The 23737-nt window shown below is 25.8% G+C and overlaps 1 protein-coding gene across 1 annotated transcript; it reads right to left on the bottom strand.

The window, feature by feature from the left end:
- Nucleotides 1–7687: 7687 nt before the first annotated feature.
- Nucleotides 7688–23567, bottom strand: LOC145829753 (delta(14)-sterol reductase LBR-like). The gene is made up of 10 exons (XM_082937622.1): nucleotides 23476–23567; nucleotides 20018–20171; nucleotides 17504–17678; nucleotides 16445–16608; nucleotides 15789–15938; nucleotides 14453–14596; nucleotides 10645–10819; nucleotides 9869–9940; nucleotides 8687–8824; nucleotides 7688–8120 (listed from the first exon to the last, which is right to left on the bottom strand). The coding sequence occupies exons 2-10, from the start codon at nucleotides 20150–20152 to the stop codon at nucleotides 7954–7956; spliced, it is 1320 nt and encodes a 439-aa protein (XP_082793748.1). The 5' UTR covers nucleotides 20153–20171; nucleotides 23476–23567; the 3' UTR covers nucleotides 7688–7953.
- Between the last annotated feature and the right edge of the window lie 170 nt (nucleotides 23568–23737).

Raw genomic sequence — 23737 nt, forward strand, 5'->3', positions numbered from 1 at the left:
ATATTTATGTGTAGAAAACTTTTGTTTCTGAAATTTGAGACAAAAAATGGGATTTGTTAAAGCATTTTTAAGCAATTTTTATGTTAGATAAATATAGTTTAATGTTTAGTTTTTGAAATTTTTAATCTATAATCTACTAAAGCTGATCATGTCATTTTATCTACTTGACTATGAAATTACTAGAAAGAAGTGTAACATTTTCTTAAAAATAGCCATTTAATAAAAAAAAATTTATTGCATTCAAGAATACCACAAAACATGGAATCCTGAAACAATCAGGAATTTAATATTTTGGGCAAAAGAAAATTCTGGAGTTTGATAAATTAAAAAAAAAACCTAGTATTTTGAATAAATATCTCAAAAATTCTGAAATTTTCAACCTAAATCATTAAAAAAAACCTGGTATTTTCAACAATTTTTACATGTTAAGTAGTAAAATTTTGATTTGACCTGAAAAATATTGTATGCAGACATTTTTTTTAATCATCACCTTTTTTTATTAAAAAACACATTTAAAGTAGTTTTACATTATCTTTTCAATGTAATTGTATTATTTAATACAGTTTTTAACCTTAAACTTAACTTATAACTATAATAAGACCCAAAAACGTGTACTTTCCAAAACCTGGAAGCAATTTAGAAAACCTGGAAAAAAATTCTCAAAAACTGTGGCCACCCTGTATATACTATCCCTGCTAAATCATTAATCTTTGTCATAGCTACATTTCAATTGTTACTATTTAAATTTTTATCAGTTAAAATTAAGTAGTGTTAGTGTATTAGATTTAAATTTCTACTTTATTTCATCCTTAATAAATTCCTTATCAAATTTATTTTAGTTTAAAAAGTTATATTTATAACTAAATTTAATTAAATTAAAAGTTTAATAATATAATTAATGTGTTTTACCTTTGTTTATAGTGTTCTAAACAGTTTTCAAAATAAAACAATAATGAAACTTATTTCATTACATTTTTGGTAGCTAAATTAGCTCTTAAGCTTTAAACTAAATTAATTTTTTTTCAACAAATATGTCTGAGAGTATAAAAAAGCTATATTTACTATAGATTAACTTAAAGCTAAATATTTTGCATCAATTAAAGTAAAAATTTATATAAAAGTTTATGAAACTATGTTTATAAGCTTGACTGAAAAATAATAATTCCCACTTTAGTAATGTCTACAAACTGTTTAGAATTAAATGGCATATTCACTTCTGATAGAGCTATAGAAAATTAATAACTTGAAATTCAAAACATTGATATTTTATTATCATATTTAATAATTTTTGGTAGTTATTATTAATAATTTATCTACATTTTTTTTTACAACAAACAATTTTTACCAAAATTAGATAGATAAAAAATTTGGTGGCAATTTTATAATTACTTAATACGTTTATAATTAACCTAAGAAACTGCTACAGCAGACATTATTTTATAACGTGTTTTTTAAAAAAAAACTAATTGATTTTTAAAAATAAAGATAAGTATTTGTTACCCCTTTCGATCAGGCCTTCTATCTCCCCTGTTGTAAACTGAGTATATTCTAGTAAAAATTTGAAATAATCTAATTTAAAGTCAATCTGTTTAAAAGGATTTTTTTTAAGCAGTATAAAATAAAGTTCTATAAAAAAATATCTCATAGTATTTTATTTGTTAAAGAAAGTTTTAAATAAGCTTTTTGTTAAATTTTTACTAAAAATATTTTAGGCAGTTGTTTAATCTGAAGTGCAACTAATGTAGTATAATTTAATTTTATTTGATAACTCCTACTTACTATGTTTTTTTTTTTACAATTTTCAGTTTACAAATTTGCTAATCGTAAGCTATTTGTGGTTTTTGAAGTAATTTTTTTCACTTTGGTTTGTTGGTTACATTTGTATACTAGTCTGGTTAAATTTTTATATTTTAACCTTAACCTTATTTAGTTATTTTATTTATTTAAGAAAGTATTTTTGTTAAATTTTCTGATCAAAATAAAAGAAAAGCTTAAATTTAGTAATTTCAAACTATATTATACAGTTATACAGTTTATACTTGTTTTCAAAAAATTTAATTAATTATTAAAAACAATTTCCAAAAATTACTTAGTTTACAAACTTAATTTAGATACCTTAGAAAAGCTTAACTGTCTGTTTTATACTATTTTCATTTTCAACTTGTAACTTAATAGAACCTGTCACAAGCGTTATTTTTCGATTTTTTTTTAAATACTTTTAAGATTTTTTTTGTAACGTTTTGTAAAATTTTAACTACTTTAATTGTTGTTCGTTTAAGTAACTACAATTTTGAAATTTTTTGTAGTTTGTTTTTATGATATGTTACCATGATTGCTTAAAACATTAAATCTAACTTGATTATTTTAAAAAGGTGTTTTTAACTGGTAAAACTTTTTATTTATTAAGTACTGTTCCCCATCCTCAACAAAAAGTTACATGTATTATTTTAGTACACTTGTGTTTGTATTCATTTTACAATTAAGTTTTAAAGAAAAAAATAAAGAATTTTTTTTTAAAGTTATCTTATCTAATAGTATTTACCTTATCTTAGTCTTTGTAGAATTTCCGATTGTAACTTTATAATTTTCTGATTTCTTATGCTTTGTTTATCTTTATTAATATGTTTTTTTTTCAAAACAATTTTTTTCATTAGTCAAAAAATTTGAAGGAGCTACTTATATAAAATATACTGGCTAATTAAAAATACTGTTTGTAGATATCTAAAGCTTTATGTAATTTAATTTTGATAACATGTTAAAGAAAAATTTAATTAACTTTTGAACTATTTTCTTTTAGAATTTGATAAAACTTTGGAATAAGGTTTTAAATAAAATTCTAAATATTTAAACTTTAGATGTTTATCAGAGTTAAGTTGTTTAAAACGGAACTTCTTTAAGTAATATTTTTCTTTTAATTTTTAATTAGCTAAAACCTACCACTAGTTATATGATTTATATTTTTGATATTTTAAACTTGACAATTTAAACAATTTTTTTATTAGAACTAAACTTATATAAAATAGTATAAAAAATGAATAAAGCAACAGCTGAAGATTCAGCTCAAAAAAAGGCAAATAAACCAATTCGAGAGGTTTCAAAGAAATCTCCGAAATCAAATCAATCCTTCAGTAAACAGTTGCAGGGACACATTCAAAACAGCAAGCAAATTATGCCAAAGATGCAGCAAAAAATGCTGGTTAAACCGCAACCGTATGCACCTCCTGGCAGTTTTCAGCAACCTCCACCTCACTTTCAACAGAGCCCAGTTGGAAATAGTTCTCAGAACGATCTAGTTAAATTGACTCAGAAAAGTTTGAAAAGTGCAGCGGCCCAACAAAATATACCAAGAAATGTAATGCAGTACAACAATCAGGTGTATTTACCTCAACCTTTTCCAGTAAGTACTAGCTATCAACAAAACCAACAAGGTAATAATGTGAGTCATCGTCCTACTCAAGCTAAGTTGCAACAAACTTTTCAACCTGGATACGATCAAGCTACTCAACAACCAATGAACCTGCCAACCCAAACAAATGTTGATCCAAACGACATAATATTAAGGGGAGTGATAAGAGACAAAAATGGTGCATGCGTTAATGATGAAAAAGAAAGTGATCGAGTGAGAGCAATGCGAACCACTTCGAAGTTGTCGTACCGTTTCGCACAAGTTTCAGTAGAAAAATCACAATTTTTCGTCAAAAATAAATACGTACTTCAACTAGTTTATCCTGAAGGCTATACGGAAGACGTCAGTAAAATTAGTATAGAATTTTGCCACACAGCTTACCCATTGAATGGAATCCCAAAGATATTCTGTCCGTATTGCGTCCATGCCGCTGGGTGTTATTGCAGCAGTTGTAAAATTGAAAACAACAGATTGTGCATATTACCAAAATACAAAGTGATTAATCTTGAACAAAATTCTGAAGACTTCAAGTTTGTTCATAGAGCCATATGTGGCACTATGCTGAAAGGCGTGTCGTTTATTTCGAGTCTGATTAAAGTCTTCAAGATAGCAACAGCGTTTCAAGGGGCTTTTACGGATTACACAGAAAGTAGGCTGTTTTTCTACGGTTGTTCGGAAAAAACAGCGATGAAAACATTGGAGTCTGGCTTTTTAAAACCTGATTTTTTTGTCACGAGTGCATCGTTTGGAAATGGCTGTTACTTTACGCCAAGCTCTTCAGCTGCTGCTTATAACGCTTCAATCGATTCCAGAAACAATAATAATCATACGACGGCTCAGTACATCTTTCTCTGCGAGATCAGAAAGTTTGAGAGCCGAGCTAAAGCTCAGAAGTTGAACGAGTTGACCAATTATTCAACAATTGATCACTACCACGGAAAGCTGACTTTTGACAGAAGAGAAGATGTCTTCAGTCCTGATGGAATTCGAATTTCCTGCAGGTTAATGCCCAGAACTGTAAAAGCTATGGCGACTACGATGTTTGTTGATCAAATCGTTGTAAGGCATGATGAGGCGATCCGACCTGTGTATTTGGCTGAAGTAGTTACTAACGAATACCTTGTTGAATGTATGAAATGTCATTACAAACCAAACTATAATTTTTAGAGGAAGTTAAAGTTTTTCTTTTCTCTGATATTCTTATTTCCTTAATGTTAAGATTCTTATATTTTAAAAATAAGTTTACATTACTATTTAAAAAAAATTATAAAGTTGTAATTAAACTATTACTTGTTATAAATATCGAATATCTAGAATGAGACAACAACATGACCATATATGGAAGTGGAATTCTATCCACTCTAGCATAACTTCAAGAGCCAATCAGAATGAGGCGTGAAATACTGACTAAATTGTATGAAAAACATAACAAATATTTAAACTTGTGCCTCATTAGTTTTTTGTGTAGCTGAGAGAACGATCTACGCTACTGAAACAATTTTATCCTGAACTTTATTCTATTCTAGTATATTGTAGGTATTATTAGATAAAAAGTTAATATTTAACCTAAATTATAAACTACTTTAAAGATTGATTTAGATTTAAATGTTTAATAGTTTATTTAGCTTTTTATAGTTTGTTGCACACTATTTGTTTTATTTTTTTCGATATAAATTAAATTTTTGACAGTTATTAAATTGTTTTATTGCTTAATGCACTATTATTTGGTTGACTATTAAGTTTGTACTTTTTTGAGGTGATTTATAAAGTTTTAAAAGTAAACTTTATTTTTGAAATCTAGTGCTTATACTATTTTGTTGTTGTTCATTCTAGAATAGAATCATTACTCAATTTGCATTGCTTAGTTTATATAAAGTAACCTAAAATAATCTTTAGTATTGATTGCTAAAAGTACCTGGTAACTATAAGGTATGATAATAAGTAGGCTATTAGTTATGATTAGTACCAATAATTTAGTATACCGTCTTCCATGGGTTATAATTTTATGCGCTGTTTAGAAACACGAAATAAACATAAAATATTTGTTATATTATCACAAATTTATGATTTTTTTCTTTAAAATGTTTACTTGTTTTTATTGGATGTATATAAGTTTTTATTAAAATTATAAATATTCAGTTTTGTATAAACTTTTTGTACCACGTATATTAAGCAGAAATTTGAGACATTATTTGTTCAAAAACCTTTTTTAAACAAAGGAGTAAAATCGATTTCAGCTAACACTTATCAACTACGTTTGTTAGGAATTAATTGGGAGTTAACTTTTGAGTATATAAACTGTTAGAGGTTTTCAGTTTTAGTATAATAAAATTTTGGTACAAAAATTAAGTATTATTCTGCATTACTTATTATTAAATATTTATTTAAAAATTATAAGCTATTTTCTTATAATATAAAATCTTAGACTTAGACTATACTTAAAATAACTAAATAAAAAATCTTAGACAAAACGTTAATAAGTATCCAAGTGGAGTACGACTCGACAACCAAAAGGTATTTTTGTGCACCTGATCTTATGACCAAAATTTTTATACGCATAGTTTTTCGTTTATTATCAAAATAATCCAAATCCAGTTGATATAAACTAAAGTTAAATTAAAAATGCTAACTCGAAGCCGGTTACCAACATTAAAAGTAACGTTCGGTTAATTGATCTACTGTTTTGTAAGCAGCCTAAATGTAGGTTGAACACAAGCGACAAGCATCTTGTGAAAGTTATTTAATTTGAATTCCTGGCTAGATGTATGTCTTGAAATAATAACTGGTAAGAATACTGTTTATCATGCGTAAGTACTTAAACTTAATAGTTAAGCATTTTAAACAAAGTAGTCGGCCACACATGTTCGGACTGAAGCATTTTTTGTCTACATGGCATTAATACATAAATAAAAATCTGAAGAGGTATTTAAACCAGGTGTCGGCAAACTCTGACCCATTAAGTTAAAATTGCGGCCAGAAATATTTTCAATATAACACAGATGCGGTCCGCAAAGGGTAAAAATGCGGCCTGGTTTGAATTTTATTAGAATTAGCAGTAATTTCTTGATTTTTATAGCTCCGTTAAAAAGTGTTAAGATATTAGCACACAGAAAAATGTGTTAGTGTAATAAAGAAAGGATACTGTTTAGTTTGTTATTATTGCTTGTAAGGGCCTTGAACATTACTCCAGAATTTTACAAAGTTGTTTTGTATCTAGAACCAAACAAAAATTAGCTGGCATAAGACTTAGTAGTTTCTACTAAAGCCTGAATTTGACAAAAACTAATTAAACTTGAATTAAAAAAGATATTTAAACAATTCGGAATAATTCAAACAGGCCGGAGTTGTAATTTAAATTATTCTGTTAAACTTCATATTTCCTAATTTATTTCCATAAAAGGATTATTTCTATATTTAAGCAGGATAGTACAATAAACATTTAAAACATTTTTTTTTCTGTACAAAATCATTTAATGCAGTCATTGTTTAGTTAGATAAAATTTTTAACTTAAATCTGTTAATAACATCAAATATAATTGATACTTCTTTTTTTTAATATTTGACAAAACGTTTATTACAAATTTTACTTATAAAGCTAGAATCTCAATAAAATCATTATAAAAGCAACATAATAGTTGCAAGCTATAATATAGTTAAGGGTACTTCATTATTGTCTTTTAATTGTATAAATATGAATATAGTAAAAAGTATATATTGTTGAAACAAAAAAAATTGTACAATCAAGTTATTAATTTATCTATACAAAATAGTTTTTTAGATATCTATTTTAGATTATAAAACAAAAATTTGTTTTAATTAATAAGTAGTTACTAACGATGATTGCAATTATAGTAAGGTTTTTAAACACTAAACATCACTACAACTTATGTTCATTAAACAAAAGTTTTAACATAGGCTTTTGCAATCATTTAGTTTATTAGCAAACTAGTATAATTTTACCGACTTCTTCTTTAAAGTTTATCAATTAATCATTTTTAATTTGAACTCTTTTCTTGCAACAGTTTCAATATGCAATTCAGGATACTTTAAAATTGAAAAAATCATATGTTAATCGAAACCATAAATAGTTACAAATTAAAAATGTTCTATAAGCTATTTAAAATGAGATAACAGATACTTGAAAATCACAATCTACAATTTTAAAAAACTGAAGAAAAAACTAGTTTTAAGGCTAATTTTGCTTTAGGTTACTAAGCAAAATTACAAATAACAGAACTCTACTGCCAAAATTCTATACATAATACTACGGTTGACGACAAATAAAATTGATTGTAAATAGTTTATTTCATAAAGCAATCAAATCACAAAAAGCAAAGTAATCTCAATTAGTAAATATTAAATTGTTAACAGTATAAAAAAAAGTAATGATATTTGTAAATACACTGCACAAACAAAAATTATGAATAAATGTTTAATGATTAATATATAATTAAAATCAAAACATGTTTTTTGTGTTCAAATTTCGGATGAACGGCCACTCGTAACAAAAAGTAGGGTGACAACCTTGTAATAAACGCTCGTACATTTCAGTACAAGTAGGGGACAACCTTGTAGGGGACTCTCCGCTCGTACCTCCTCCACTCGTCCACGCTTTCAAACTTCAACTTGCTCCTCTCCTCCAACCTCTCAATCCTCGGGACGAGGATGGACACCAGGAAGACCGGGTAGAACCATGTGAGCGGGTGGGTGAAGCCTGGAGAAATATTTTGAAAGTTCACTTTGTTTGAAACTGGGTTTTTGTTTGAAGCAAGTTTACAAGAAACGGACTGTTTAATATCACTGAGCTAAAAACATATTATAAGCTTACTGCATAAGGCGAGTTATCTATGGCTCTGTAATGACTTTTTTTATCGAAGGAAATTGCAGTAATAAGAACATTTAAAAAAACACGTTATCAAACACAAGAAGTTTACAAACTTTATAAACATAACAGTAGTCTCTTAAACAACTAAAAGACAATAAAAAATCTCATATTATGCATTTGTAAATATTTTGAATAAAGTTAACTACAGAAGCTAAAAAAAGGTGAAATTAATATTTTAATTATTAAAAATAAACAAAGAGACCAAATTAAGTAAAACTGTTGACAAAAAAATCAAATGTTGTTCATTCGTAAAATTATACATGTTAAACTCATATGAAGAAATTTTTAAGTTTATATAAACACTTTTTAATTAACTTTACTTTAATATGTATCCATTTCTACAACAAAACAATTCCACACATGTTAAATAAACATTTAAAAACAAAAACTCTCACCAGCGAGCAAGCTCCACCCGAATGACGTCATAATCTCACCCAAGTAATTGGGATGACGCGAGAATCCCCACCACCCGCCGCAATAATACGCTCTTTCCGGATCTGACGTCATCGGCTTTATCACGTCATCGACCGGGTCTGTTTGCGACGTCATAAACTATTACTTCAATAAAATATTTTTATAAACAAATATGCTTATTCAGGTTGCTTATTTATCTTGAGTTTTAGGTAAACTAATGTGTAAATTGAAGTTTTTTTTTTGCTTGGCAGTATAGTTGTTAGAACTCTTAAAGTTGTGAAAATATTATATATAGTAATTATAATTGTATAAAATAATTAAGGCTATTAGAACTTAGTCTTAATATACTTATTTGCACACTGTTTTCGATATATGCTTTTTTTTTCTTATTATGTTATGTAAACTACTTTTTTGCTACATGCTTATTTTATAGAAGTGCTTATTTAACCAGAAACAAATAGTAAATTATAAATTAGCAGTGGTATAAACACTTTTAATATTCTAATAAAAAACAACTAAAGGGTTGCCACTGGTTTTTGTAACATTTTCTCCAGGTTTTCAAAATTTCCTCCAGGTTTTTAAAAGTACCTGTTTTTTGGTCTATCTTTAGTTAAAAATAAAGTTAAGGTAAAAAACTGTGTTAAATAGTATAAAAACTTTGATACTTAGTATAAGAGATACTTTAAAGCTACTCTAAATGTGGTTTTTAATTAAAAAATTTTTTGATGATCACAAGTTATTTTATCTGTACGATAAATCTTTAGTGTCAAATCGAAATTTTACTACTTAACATGTAAAAATTGTTTAAAATACCAGGTTTTTCCATATTTTTGTTCAAAATTCCAGGTTTTTCCAGGTTTTACGGCAACCCTGCAACTACCACAAATTTTTAAAGAGTAGTTTAGCAGTGCACGGACTTTACTTCAATTTTTTTTTTCTAAAACAACTACAGAAATTACAAAAACCAAAGCTATATGTGTCTATTTCAAAATACGTACACATTTAAAAAAATATTACAACTATTTTCTTTATACCAGTTAATTAAACCTGTTTTAATGCTAAAGTAGATTTAACCATTTTATAGTATAAAAGTTTGAAATATAAAAAAATAATGTTAGTTATATATGAAATTATTTTGTTAGATATTATACAAAATAACTAACAGTTTTTCCACCCTTTTACTCTAAATTGTGTTTTTTGGTGGTTAGCTTGGGCATTTATGTAGAAGGAAACAACTGTTAAATGTATTCAATTTGTTAGAAAAATTTCTAATAATTGTAAATAGTTATAAGAAAATAAATTATAACTGACCAAAATTTTTCAAAGTTAAAAAATTTATATATGTATTATACATACTACTTTTTTTTAATTGTTAATAAATTTGAATAGCATCTATCTAATGTAGTACTAAAATTTGCTTTCAAAATATTTTAAAATTTGCAACCTTTACCAGAAGTAAACAACTAATAAATACAGTATGTAATTTAACATATGCTTGTACAAATCAAAACCACTTAATTTTAATTATTTTTCAAACAAATTTTAATGACAAAAAGTAACAACAACTATTTTCGTTAACTTGTTTTAGTTCTGGCTTTTTTTTTTGATGTTAGTGTAAGTATTTAACTTATTAAACAATTTATTTTTTTAACAAGTTAAAGGTTTATAATTTAAGGTTCTTAATTTGTTTTTTCAAATTAAAAAAATATCCAAGTGAAACGTTTAAATCTTAGTGATTACTAATCGTAAAATTCAAAGAAGTTAGATTCAACAAACTAGTTAGGACAACAGATTCTTATTCAATTGGTTTGTATTTTCCATTAACAACTCATTGAGCTCACATGCTGTGATCGCTCATATTTCAAAAATTACTTTGGATTTTCTAAAATCGTAAAAAGTTTCTGACACCTGAAACTTGACAACATCAACTCAAACGAACCGAGCGTGACGGTCGCAACGACCACTCTGACGTCATAGTAGCTGCCGGCATCGGGGTAGTTGGCGCACAGGTAGCAGGGCAGAGTGTATATGAAGGGAACGATGGCGACCTCACCGTACGTCTGCGCGAACCCCAGTCCCTCGTACTTGATGTCGAACATGTGCGGGCACGATTTCTGTGTTTAATATTATATTAATAAATAAAAAAGTGTTTATTTATTTTGTTGTTGTTTGCACGATTTCTGAAAGTTGGTTTGGAAATATATTGATGATTAAATAAAATTATTTCTGTTGTGTTGTTTTTAAATAAGTTAATTTAAAAAACAGTAACAATTACATTTGAGAAGTTGCTGCTTAAGTTTATTACAGATCAACTTTGACTAACATCATGACACGTGTCTTCTGAACAAAACGTATAAGTGTTAACTCGATTAGATTTTCAATATTTTTCCGATTTTGTTCCCGGTTTACAAAAAAGCTGATCAATGCCAAAACGATATGCTTTATGTAAAGATGTGATTATAAAGAGATGGTTTGTGATGAGGGGTGAATAACTTTTGTCGCATTTAAGTTTGAATAAAAAATCAATGAATCTTTGAAGCATGGTCTCAACATGATTTCTGTACAAAAAGTAGTTTCAAAATGCATGTATTCAAACTTAGTTTAACTTTCCAAAATGATCTTACCAGAGTGAGTTACTTGTAAGGAGACAAATTTTTAACTTGATTGCATTTTACTTGTTTAAAGAATACACTTTGTTGAAAAGGCGGCTTTAGTAAAAATTAAGAAAGTTGATAGAGCGTAAAAGTGTTCTAAGAGATGCCTTAAGGCTGAGTACAATTGTTTTAAGAGATTTTCAATTATTTTCTTCTACTAAAAGGGGTTAGGAGTTGAGAATTTTCATAAGCAAAATTCAAGGTATTTTCTTAACAAATAATTTTATTGTTTTACAAGGAAATAAAATTAGTTTCTGTTTGTATAAGAATAAGTATTTATAGAGTCAAAGGCATATAATATCAAATTTAGTTTGTATAAATAAATACAAGTAAAAACTCAGAAGATTATCAACTATAAAGTTATTTTTCTCTTAACAAAAATTAAATATGGTGTAAAGTTCTAGTTATAAATGACAGTTTTAAAATATTTTTCTATAATTATTTAGTTTTTGTTTTTAGAAAACATATAAAGAAATCTCAACTACTAGAGGAGATATAATATATTTATTCTATCAAGACTTTATTATGCAAACTAAGTTTCGGTCAAAGACCTCGTCAGTGTTTAAATAAAAAATCTTATTCAAATAGAATATTTTAATTATTTTTCTATTTGAACATTTTTAAACAAGTTAACAAGTTTTGTTTTTAAACTAAATAAAACAATTGATAAAGTTTTAAAGCTTTTATTTAATAAAATAAATAGAAAGACAGTCAGTGACACTAAAAAAATTCAAATAAAAATATATTTTAAGCACAAACTTTTAATCTAGCATCAAGTATAATTGACATTTTTTATTTTTATTTTTTTTAAGAAAAACAAGGAGAGTAATATTATTAAAATATTTAAATAAAAATACAGTGACAACTAAAATGAGTCATCGACGGTTTTTATTTTAACAAACTGTTTTTAAGATCAAACAAAAAGTTTACATATTTAAGATTCAAACAAAGTATTTGAATAAACAAAAAGTATAATTTAGGTAAAACTTCAAATTAAAATCAATTTTAAATGTGACTTGCAATGCAAAACAAACTGATTTTATGAATAATTACCCTGAAGCGACAAGCGTTAAGAAACAAAAACAAAACTTAACAACATAAACGTAACAAAAGTTGACCACAAAAACTTATAAAAATATCATGTCTTTGTTATGAACTTTGTTCAAATATACTGTGCTTAATTTTGATGTATAAAATAAGTTTATCTAGGTATAAAAATCTTTGTATTGTTATGACAAAAACAAAACTTCACCACAAAGACTTAGCGAAATGTCTTGAACTTTGTTTAAATTTAATGTTTTCCAAAAAATACTGGTTGAAATATTTTTATACAGTTCAGAAACTTTGATATGAAATGTTTGAAAATTCCAGAAAAAAAAACAAATACAAGTGTAGCAGATTTACAGATAAAAACTGAGTTATATATACAACTTTTCATAGAATAATCACAAGTTATACATTTTTATTATCTCAGTATTTTATAAACAATAATATTTAAAGATCTATCTTTTACTATTTACAAACTATTAAAATTAATATATATTAAAATACAACAGCTGTTTAATTAAATGTAAATTATTGAAATTTTAAATGTTCACTGTACTCTAATTAGATCACAGTTGTTTTTGTTAACCGCAAAAAGTGGTTTTAAATTTTCAGTTAAACTTGTAGCAATTTAATAAAAGCAATGTGTAAGAAATATTAACTTTGACTTGTTTTTTTTTTTAAATTCCTCGCACTTAATTAGAAAAAAACTTTATAAATTCTGGGAAAAACTAACTTTTAGTTTATTTGTAACATTGAAATTCAAAAAAATTATTTTTTTTATTTTAATCAACATATCAAATGAGCTTACAAACACTGATAATTTTTTAACTCAAACAAAGAGTATTTTCAAACTGTAACCTATATCAATGTGAAAACCAATTAGTAATAATGTACTAAACTACAAATAATTTAAAACAAATAACATACTATCCAATATTGTCGAAATAAAATATTTACTTAATAAAAATTATGTAAATATGTAAAAATAAAGTTGCAGTTCATGATAAAATTTAATTACAAAATACAGACATTTAAGTAATTAAAATTTAAGGGCATAGGGTTGTCCGACATTTTTTTACTAAAAATAACATTGGATCTTATTTTAAAGCTTGAAGTACAAACTACAAGCAAGTTTTTATATAATTAAAAAATATTATTAAATTTTTGAGGTATTGTAGTTTTTATATAAAATTTCCAATACAAACGTACGGACCGCAAATTTTTCTGGGTCAATTTTCTCGGAAATTTAAAAAGTCACTAAAAATTTATCTTCTCCTTCATTTTTTGAGCTAGAGACCTTAAAATTTCAGGAAACGTTCATTTTAAAGTTTAAAAGACTTTGAATGTTGAAATTTTGAAAATATTAAAAAAAAGAAAATTTGATAAAAAATAAAAAAAAATAGGTGGTTTTTTTTCAATAAAGACTTTATTTTTCAAAATTTAAAAAATTCTGGCTTTCAATTCTTTTTAAAATTTAATAATACACTTTCTGTAAAAATTTAAAGAATATTGCTTAAAAAATAAAGGAGGAGCTAGATTTTTAGTAAAATAGTCTTTTTTCGCGTTTTTAGTTTGCGCCTTCCATTAGGAACCTATTAAAGTCACTGACTTTGATCGCTTATATCTCAAAAATTACTTTGAATTTTTTCAAGCGGTTAAAAATTTCTGATAGCTCAGATAAAACTCTATAAAATAAGAGCAACTTGTATAAATCAAGGTGGACCCCTCTGTGCCCTTAATGTGTATAAAAAAGTTGCAAAGATGAAAAACACGCATAATTGTAGCTTTTTATAATTTTAAATTTCAACTACTAACTGCTCTACTCAAGTATTTTTGAGAAAATAAAAGTATAAATTAGTATAAGAATTTAAAAAAAGGCTTGTATAATTTATACAAGTAAATGGTATGATAATTGTTAGATAATGAAGCAGACCAACCCTAAACCTTTTTATTTGCATCTTTCATGAAAAAACTGAAAACAAATCACTTTTAAGGTACAACATTTTTTTTTATGTGCACACTTTTTGTACTTATCAAAAATCAAACCTCATCTCCAAAGTAAACGCAGTAGCAGTACACCACATGCGACAGAACCATCACAGTGAGGCTGATGTTTCCGAGCAGGAACGTTGATATGTCATCCGACTGCTGGTCAAACTTGTACATCAAGTTCACCACCGATACGAACACCTGTGATGAAAACTAGGTTAGGATGGCGGTCAGAATATTTAGTGTTTTTAAGTGATCTTTTTGTTTTATAAAATGGTCTTATGCATTTAACTATATCAAAACATTGACACAAACAAAAATTTTGACTTTCTGTAACTTTTATTAAATCAGACCTATTATTTGACTTTTTAAATAATGTGATTTTGAAAACTGTAGAAAAATTGTATTAGAATTTTTTTTTTTTAATTTGGAGATTTAACATATAATAAAAACGGTTTTCACACTTTTAGGAATAAAAGTATATAATTTTTGGTTATAATTTTGATCATTTACATGAAAAACTGAGAAAAAACTTAATTAATGACACCTTTTGTTTGAAATTTCCTCAAAACATTAAACTTTTAGACACTCCAAAGCTTTTTCAAAACAACAACTTAAAAAGCAACAAAATAATTAAGGCCATAGGGGGGGGTCCACTTTGTTTTTTACAACTTGATCTTATTTTGTAGAATTTAATCTGAGCTATCAGACACTTTTAACCGCTTAAAAAAACTCAAAGTAACTTTTGAGATATAAGCGATTAAAGAAAGGGCGTTCAATAGGTTCCTTATGGAAGGCGAAAACTAAAAATGCAAAAAAAGACTATTTCACTAAAAATCTATCTCCTCCTTCATTTTTTGAGTAATCTTTCTCAAATTTTTACAGATTGTGTATCATTAAACTTTAAAGAGATCTATTGTAGGAATTTTTTTAATTTTGAGTAAAAAAAAATTATTGTCAAAAAACTAACCTTTTTTTTAGTTTTTTGTGGATAAAATTTTTATTTTTCAAAATTTCAAAAATTCCAACATTCAGATTCTTCAAAATATTAAAAGGAACATTTCCTGAAAATTTGAAGTCTCTAGGTCAAAAAATGAAGGAGGAGATAGGTTTTTAGTGAATTTTTAAATTTCCGAGAAAATTGACCCCGAAAAATTTGCGGTCCATACGTTTGTATCGGAAACTTTTTACAAAAAATAAAATATCTCAAAAGTTAAATTATATTTTTGAATTCTATAAAAACAGGCTTGTAGTTTGTATTTAAAGCTTTCATATAAAATGCAAAGTTATTTTTTGTAAAAAAAAAAGTCGGACCCCCCCCCCCCCCTATGGCCTTAACGAACCATATTAATCAAATTTTTACACGCAAACATTACTGCAATCAACTGCTAACCCATCCGAGCATGGAGTATCTGTAGAGGTAGAGCTTCATGTCGAACAGTTCGGTCAGCCTCGGGTGCAACTCGTAACCCATGAAGCTGTCGTACACAACGTTGCCGGTGGTCGCATACGGGTTTCTTTCCTCGTCGCTTATGTTGTACGACTGAGAAGAACATAGTAAAACGTTTATGTATTATAATGTTTGTTGTTTTAATTTCTTTAAATTCTGTGAAACTTTTACATGACTCAGTTGTTATGTAACTTGACAAATTAAAGATTTATTGCATTGAAGTTTATTTATTCTATGATTCATTTAGTATTACTTTTGTTAGTCTTTATTAAGATGCTAGTTAATTTTATTGTACTTCTATGAAAATACTGTTTAACGTGTAAAACATTATCAGTAGTTTCTATAATAGCAATTTAAAATTGTATTTTAAAACTGAAATAACCAAAAGTTTACTTTAACTTAATTTTTGTTATTGTTTTTATTACAAAAAGTGTTTTAGTATTTCATAACAAGAAACAAAATTCTGAAAGTCTATTATAAAATGTTCTACCATATAAACATAATTAACAAACTACTGCCTAAGTAATCAAAAACAAGACTACGAAAATAAACCACTATAAAACTATTATATGACTCATTTTAATACTTTACAAACAAACTCTGATAAAGAAGAAAATCTGCCCGATGTATGCGATTATGGTTGAATTGACGAGAAGTTTTACATAATTGTCATGTACAAACTCATTTATAAGATTTCCTTTGCCCTCGTGATACTTGTACATACCAAAGTATATGGCAGTGAAAATTGCCAGTGTTGATTTTGCTGTAAAATTTTGAGTCCTTGAGATTGGTTAAATTGTATTTTTCACCAAAACTAAATTTTGCAACTTAATATTGATAAATATGAACTTTTTTTGTTAAAAAATATTTTATTTTAATAAAATGTAAAAATTCAATTTGTTGAAAATGTTTTATCTTTCTTTTGATTACAACTTAACTAAAAAAATGACAGAACAAAATAGATACATAAAAATAATAACTCTATAGCTTGTAAATGTAAAAGCTTAGCCAATTCTGTATTTTTTTCAATTGCTATGTTCTTTTAGTTTTAAAGTCAGTTATAAAACTATAAACAATAACTTAAAATTAACTTATATTTAGTAAAATAGTTAAAAATTAGCAAAATATTAAAAAACAACAGTTTTAAAAAGTTTTTTTTATCAAAAATCTTATGACATGTGTTAGTTGTACTAAAATTTAATAAGACATTTTCAAGTAATGTAATTATAAAGATTCTGCTATTGTTTATTTTTATCTTATAATAATTTAATGTGGAACTATATGAAAGACAAGTAAATAACATAAATCTCCAAAACAAAGAAGAAGTTTAAGTTTAAACTTGCAGTAAAAATATGTACATTCAAAAAGTAAAATAAAAAACTGCAAATTATTTAGAAGTAGTAAAACTATCATTAGAAACTTTACATATGTAGATTATAATTGTATTTTAATTTGTTATCTATTGTTATCTTTATAGATAATTCATTTATTAAAATAAAGTAAAACAATAAAAAAAGGTTATTTTTCAACATGATTTAAAAAACAAACCACAAAACTTGTAATTGTGTTTTTTGCACCTTTTATTTCAGTGTCAACTATATCAAAAGTTAAGCTGAAACTAACATCCTATTTAACTAATACACATAAAATAAACAAACCAGAAACTTTGTACTTGAGTATTTTGCCGCTGGTGGTCACTGGAGGTCCATCGTGGGTGGAGGCGGGAAGCGCGTACACAAAAGCAACTAACAAAAAGTAACCAATCAGGAACTTCCAAACTTGCAAGTCTGTTACCGATGACACCACTTCCTCACAAAAGTCTTCCAATTCAAACTGTTAAAACAATATTTTGCCATAAATGGTTACATTGGTGTTTTCATATCATATATTCGTATATTAGATTTAACTGTTTTATATCAACATTAAATTGAATGCTACTTTCAGACACGTAACTGGCAAAGGCCATGGGTTCACCATGTTGTTTTACAGGTTGATTTTTATTTGTTGAGTTTCATCTAGGCAATCAGAAACTTTTCACAGCTTAGCAAAACTTTGAATAAACTTTGAGATATTGTGGTACAGTGCTTATTCACTTATACGGACGCTCACTTATCCGGACAGTTTCGGTCGGTAGAAAATTCAAAAATTATTCAATATTAAACACTAACATTTTGATATGATACAAATATTTAAGTTTTAATGGTTTAAGAAAATTTTAAGTGATTTTATGAATTCAACAATTTTGTTAATTATTATGAGTTATTATACTACTAAAGATTACATTCTATCTTTTTTTAAAACTAGTTTAGTTATCAAAAATTGAGTTAACTTATTAGATTATTTTTAGCTTATTATCAGTTTCAGCCAGAGTTTTTTGCTGAAAACGTGAACAAAATATAAATATAAAACAAACATCTTTTTTTTTTTTTAATAATACTTCCAATAAAAACTAGTTTGTTAGGAGTGACATGTTTCCGTCAAATTGACTTTAAACTTAGTCAAATTTTTTCGTTTTTTTTTTATGTCTGTTTTTTTTTTAAGTTTTCTTTTTTGAGAGAGAGATAGGTTTACATTGTTTTTTTGATTTTAAAGATAAATTTAATTTATATTTACAGTTAAAAAAAATTAATTTGTCATCAAAATTAATAGTTAGGGCAGGTGGAATTACAAATGATGAATTTTACTTGCTTGACCATCAAAAACGTATATATTTTCAGAGTGTTAGTAAGTACGTTTTTTTTCTACCTTAAATAAAATACATTAGTTAACCTAAATTTTGGCTATTATTAATTATCATTTTACTACATCTTACTCTCAATTACTATGTATTTGTTTTTACCATAACACTTTTATTATGCATTGCATTATATGCAGCAGCTATACTATTAAATTGAAAAATTTATTTTTTCTACTTATCCGGATTTTTAGTTATCCGGACATGTTTACAGAAAAATCTTGCCCAGCGTGTCCGGATAAGTGAATAAGCACTGTAAACGTCTGTGAGTACAATAGGTTTTAAAAAGAAGACAAAAAATATTAGTTTACTAAAATCTTTTATCTTTTAATCTATCTTTTTGAGTGCTTACATCAAGCTTTTCAGAATTACTAAAAAAAATTAAAAATCAAAACTATTTTTTTGTTTTTTTCTTTTAATTCTAACCCTGAAACATCTTAATCTATTTTATGAACATTTCAAACCTCTAGCGTAGAAATTAGAAAAAAAAGTAGATACTCATTTAGTAAATTCTCAACTTTCCACTGTGGTTAGCAATGTAAAAGTGTGGTCTATAAATTTGTGTTGATAACTTTTTATGAAGCTGACTATAAGTTAATTAAGATATTTACACTCTTTACAAAGTAGTTTGCATGAAGTTTAAAAAATAATAGTTTCCTTCAAAAGCTTATATTAATTCATACTAAAAAACTTAATCCCCTATTAGGTTTTTTTAAATCATTCTACAACTTTTGATTGAAATCTTAACATTAAAAAGCCTAAAAAAAGGCTGGAGAAAAAAAATCATTAACCTAAAAAAATATTTTTTACAACTATTTTAATTTTTAGATTAACATAGTTTAGTAATTCCTTCTAAAAAATATTCCAAAATACTTTAACTGTTCCTTAAAACTCCAAAATGTTTTTTTGTTTTGAATCATTTACTAAACAAAAACAAACTATGATTTTTAAACTATGATCATGTTATTTTATGAGATAAAAACACATAAATCATAATAACAAAATCCAGCAAACTAATAATAACATATACAAGTATATTTTAATCATCTCTAAATATTATCAAAAAAATATTTTTAAAAATTGAAATGAGAATACTTTATAAAACTAAAAAATATAAACTGAACTAAACTAATTGTCAAGATAAAAAACAAATAACTATGAAATTTAAAAAAAAATACATACACAAGTAATATGTTTGCAAATATATAATCATTAAGTGACCAACTCAAATATTTATTTAGTATTTTTATTTGAATAAAAACTATTTAGTTATACTATGAAACATCAATCCTAGAAATGCAATAGGTTTAATAATTTGAATATACAAACAACTAATTATATATCAAAACTTATTTACATTAACAATCAAAGACATTCATTACAACTACACATTTTTTTCAACCTTGACACAAACATTAAACTCATTTACACAACTAACTTCGTTATACTGACTTTTCAAGTCAACAGTGACGTATATGAGAGTTATAAATATGACAGGAAGCGCTGTCATTGTCAGGAAACATCCAATCGGCCCTCCAAATTCCTGCCTGCACTCTTTTTTCTTGTCTACCATTTCATTTATTGTGATAAAGCTGAAAATATTATAAGAAAAAATTAATATTTTTTATTGAACTAATACCTATAATTATAAAATTAAAAAGCTAAAAAACAAAAAAAAATATTGTGTTAAACTATGGTAGCTTTTTTTTCAAATTTGTTAAGTTAAAACTAAAATATATTTTATGTTTGCTCAGAGGGCATCTGACATTAATTAAAAAAACTAACTCTGGTCATTATATACTATAAGTTACTTTTCACTTAATAAAACATAAGGCTAAAGGAGGGGGGTAAGCCATGTTTTTTACAAGTTGAACTTATTTTATATAGTTTTTTCTAGCTTTAAGATGATATTTATTGTTTTTAAAAATTTGAATTATTTTTTAAGATATGCCCAGTCAAAGTCGGCCACATAATAGGTTACCTATAGGAAGGGAAAAGCAAAACAGCTAAAAAAAGACTATTTTGTCTAAAATCTATCTCCTTCTACATTTTTCAAACAATCTTCTTCAAACTTTCACAGTCTAATCTTTAAACAATAAAAAAATGTCACTTTGGACTTAATAAAGTTTTAAGTACAATATATATATATTTTTTAAAACTTTTTTTTTTAAATTTTAGTCATAAAATTTTTATATTTTTAAATTACTAAAATTCATAAGGAGATAGATTTTTAGTAATTTTTTAAATTTTTGAGAAAACTGACCCTGAAACTTTTTACAAAATATAAAATATCTCAAAATTTAAACAATATTTTTGAATTCTATAAAAACTGGCTTGTAGTTTGTACTTTAAGCTTTCATATAAAAGCCAAAGTTAATTTTTGGAAAGAAAGTGTTGGACCCCCTATGGCCATACCTATAAACTTTCAAGATATAGTTGCTTAAAACTTTGCAACATAAACGTATGGATGGGATACTTTTCAATGCAAATTTTCTTAGAATTTTTAAAAATTTATCAAAAATCTACCTTATCCTCATCTTCATTTTTAAATCTAAATTTTTCAGGAAATGTTTCTTCTTATAAAAGAAAGAAATTTATTGCACTATCTTAAAAAAAATTAAATTTAAGAACTTTATGACTTTAAGAAAATATACTACAATTGGACTGTTTATTACTAAGTTAAGATTTAACTGAAAAAGTCTTGGAATTACTTAAAAACTTTAGGAGAAAAAAAATTTATTGGAATAGTCTTTGTTTGTCTTTTTACTTTAGTCCTATTTAGAACCTATTCTACAGAATTTTGTATATATCTCAAAAACTTATTTGAATTTTACAAAATGATAAAAAGCAACTGCATGCTAAATAAAAATAAAAACTAATAAGATCAACATATAAAAAAAGTGAACTTAAAAAAACAAAAATAAAAAAGTTTCTGATTTAAAGAAATGGAGGATTTTTTTTTATGAATTTTTTACATATAGTTTTTAATTCTACAAGAATCTATTTTCTCCTTAATATTGTTATCAATCTACATAATTTTTTTAAAAATTTTAATTATAACATTTAGAACACCTTGTTAAACTTTTTTATCAATTAAAACTATGACAAAAATAGAAAATAATTTTATTTGTTAGCAAAATACATTTTTCAGAAAAGTATAGAACTTTTTTATAAACTAAACTACAAAAGTTTAAAAACAATTACTCAAAAAACATAAAAAATAACATTTAGTAGTTGCCCTTTTTAGTTTTTTTAATATTAACATTTTCTAATATCTATCATTGCTTGCATAAAGTTTAAAAGTAACTTTGATTTTTGAAGTATGCTTAAAAGCAACTTGTAAGTAATGTAAAACAAATAACTAAATCAAAAAAAAACTTTTCTTTGGTTTATGTAAATGTTGTAAGCTCTTCAGAAAAACTTAAAAATTATTTTATTATTAGATTAAAATTTATTTTAAATTCAAGTTTTATATTTAATAATATGATAAGTATGCAAAAAAAAAAAATAAAATAAAAGCTATTGGTATAAATGGTGATAAATTAGAAAAAGGGCATATGTAAAATTTGTAATTTTAAGATTAAACTAAGTTTAAACTAATTAAAACTCAATTTTTGCTCACTAGTTTGTAGTATAGTTAAATATAGTTATATTATAGGGTTTTAGGGTTATAGGGTTTCCCAAAGTAGGTTAAGTGTCCCCCTTGGGAGCCATGACAGAAATTTAGGGGGGGGGGGGCATAGGGTCATAAATTGAAACTTACAGTTACACTAGATATTCTGGAGTTGATGGTAAAGCAAAGAAAAAAAGGTCTTAGGTGTTTATAAAGGTTGCTTTTAAACTTACACTAGATATTCTGGGGTTGAAGGACCATAGTTTTGTAATTTCTTAAAAAGGAGCCATATGACAAATAGTTTGAAAAGCCTTGGCTTTTTTACATTAGAAAATCATCAGTATAACTATTCCCTATACAACGATTAATGTTTTTTGAAGGTCAAGTAAGTATTTTTATACCATTTAACTTTACCTTCTTCTTCTTTAAATATACATTAAACTAACAAGAATAAAAACTATCTAACTTAATTGTTGAAAAAATCTCTTAAAAATATAAGGGCATAGGGGGGTAAACACCCTTTTTTGGTTTTTTATTTTATTTTATATAGTTTTTACTACGCTACAAGATGCTTTTTACAGATTTTAAAAATTCAAAATAATTTTTGAGATATAGCTGGTCAAAGTTGGAGGCAACAATAGGAACATTATGGGAGGCGCAAACTAAAACGGCAAATAACTAGAAATCAATAAATATCTACCTCCTCCTACTTTTTTGAGATAACTACCTCAATATTCAGGAATTGTTCCTTGCAATATTTAAAAAATTCTGTTGGAACAGAATTTTAAAAAATTAAAAAACAAAAACTTTATAACAAAATAACTAAGAAAATTTTTTTTTTTGTTTTTTTTTTTATAAAATTTTTTTTTTCTAATTTTTTAAATAATCCTTCCGACAGAATTTAAATACAATTTAACATGATAGTTGAGAAAAAAGGAAATAAAATCTAATTACATTTTTACTTTTACAGATAAATTGTAATAATAACATCAACATTCTCTAAGTATTATACAGTAAAAAGATAAATAAATATAAATAATTAAAATTAAATTATACTACAAAAACACTTAATTTATTTTAATAATATATGATAAACACTCTTCCATTAGAAAGAAAAAAGTGGATTGGTAAGGACAAAGACCTTTTGGTCATTGAGCTGCGCGCCATTTGCTTGCAATTAATACTTTGAGCTAACTTTAAAACAATAAAAAAAAAATTAAAAATTAAACAAAAAGCTTGAAAAGTATTTATAAATACAATAAAAGTTTGAAAATGGTTAGCACCTTTTTTAACACATTACTGCTAATATTGACCATTGAAATCAAAGTCCACTATGGGCACCACACCATCTCCTCCCATAGATTTAGAGTTTTGTGGTCATTTACATTTACATTTTTCTTGTTGCCCTTTATACAAGAGCACCCAAAACAAAACAAACAAAAACAAAAGAGACCCAAAACAATCTGGTGTCAGAATTCATTATAAACAAAACAAACATCCCAAAGCACTGTAAATTTACTTCTTGTAGTGGTGTATTTAAATATA

This window comes from Thalia democratica, chromosome 2 (genome assembly GCF_965202585.1).
Source record: "Thalia democratica chromosome 2, ktThaDemo2.hap1.1, whole genome shotgun sequence".
Lineage (NCBI taxonomy): Eukaryota > Metazoa > Chordata > Thaliacea > Salpida > Salpidae > Thalia > Thalia democratica.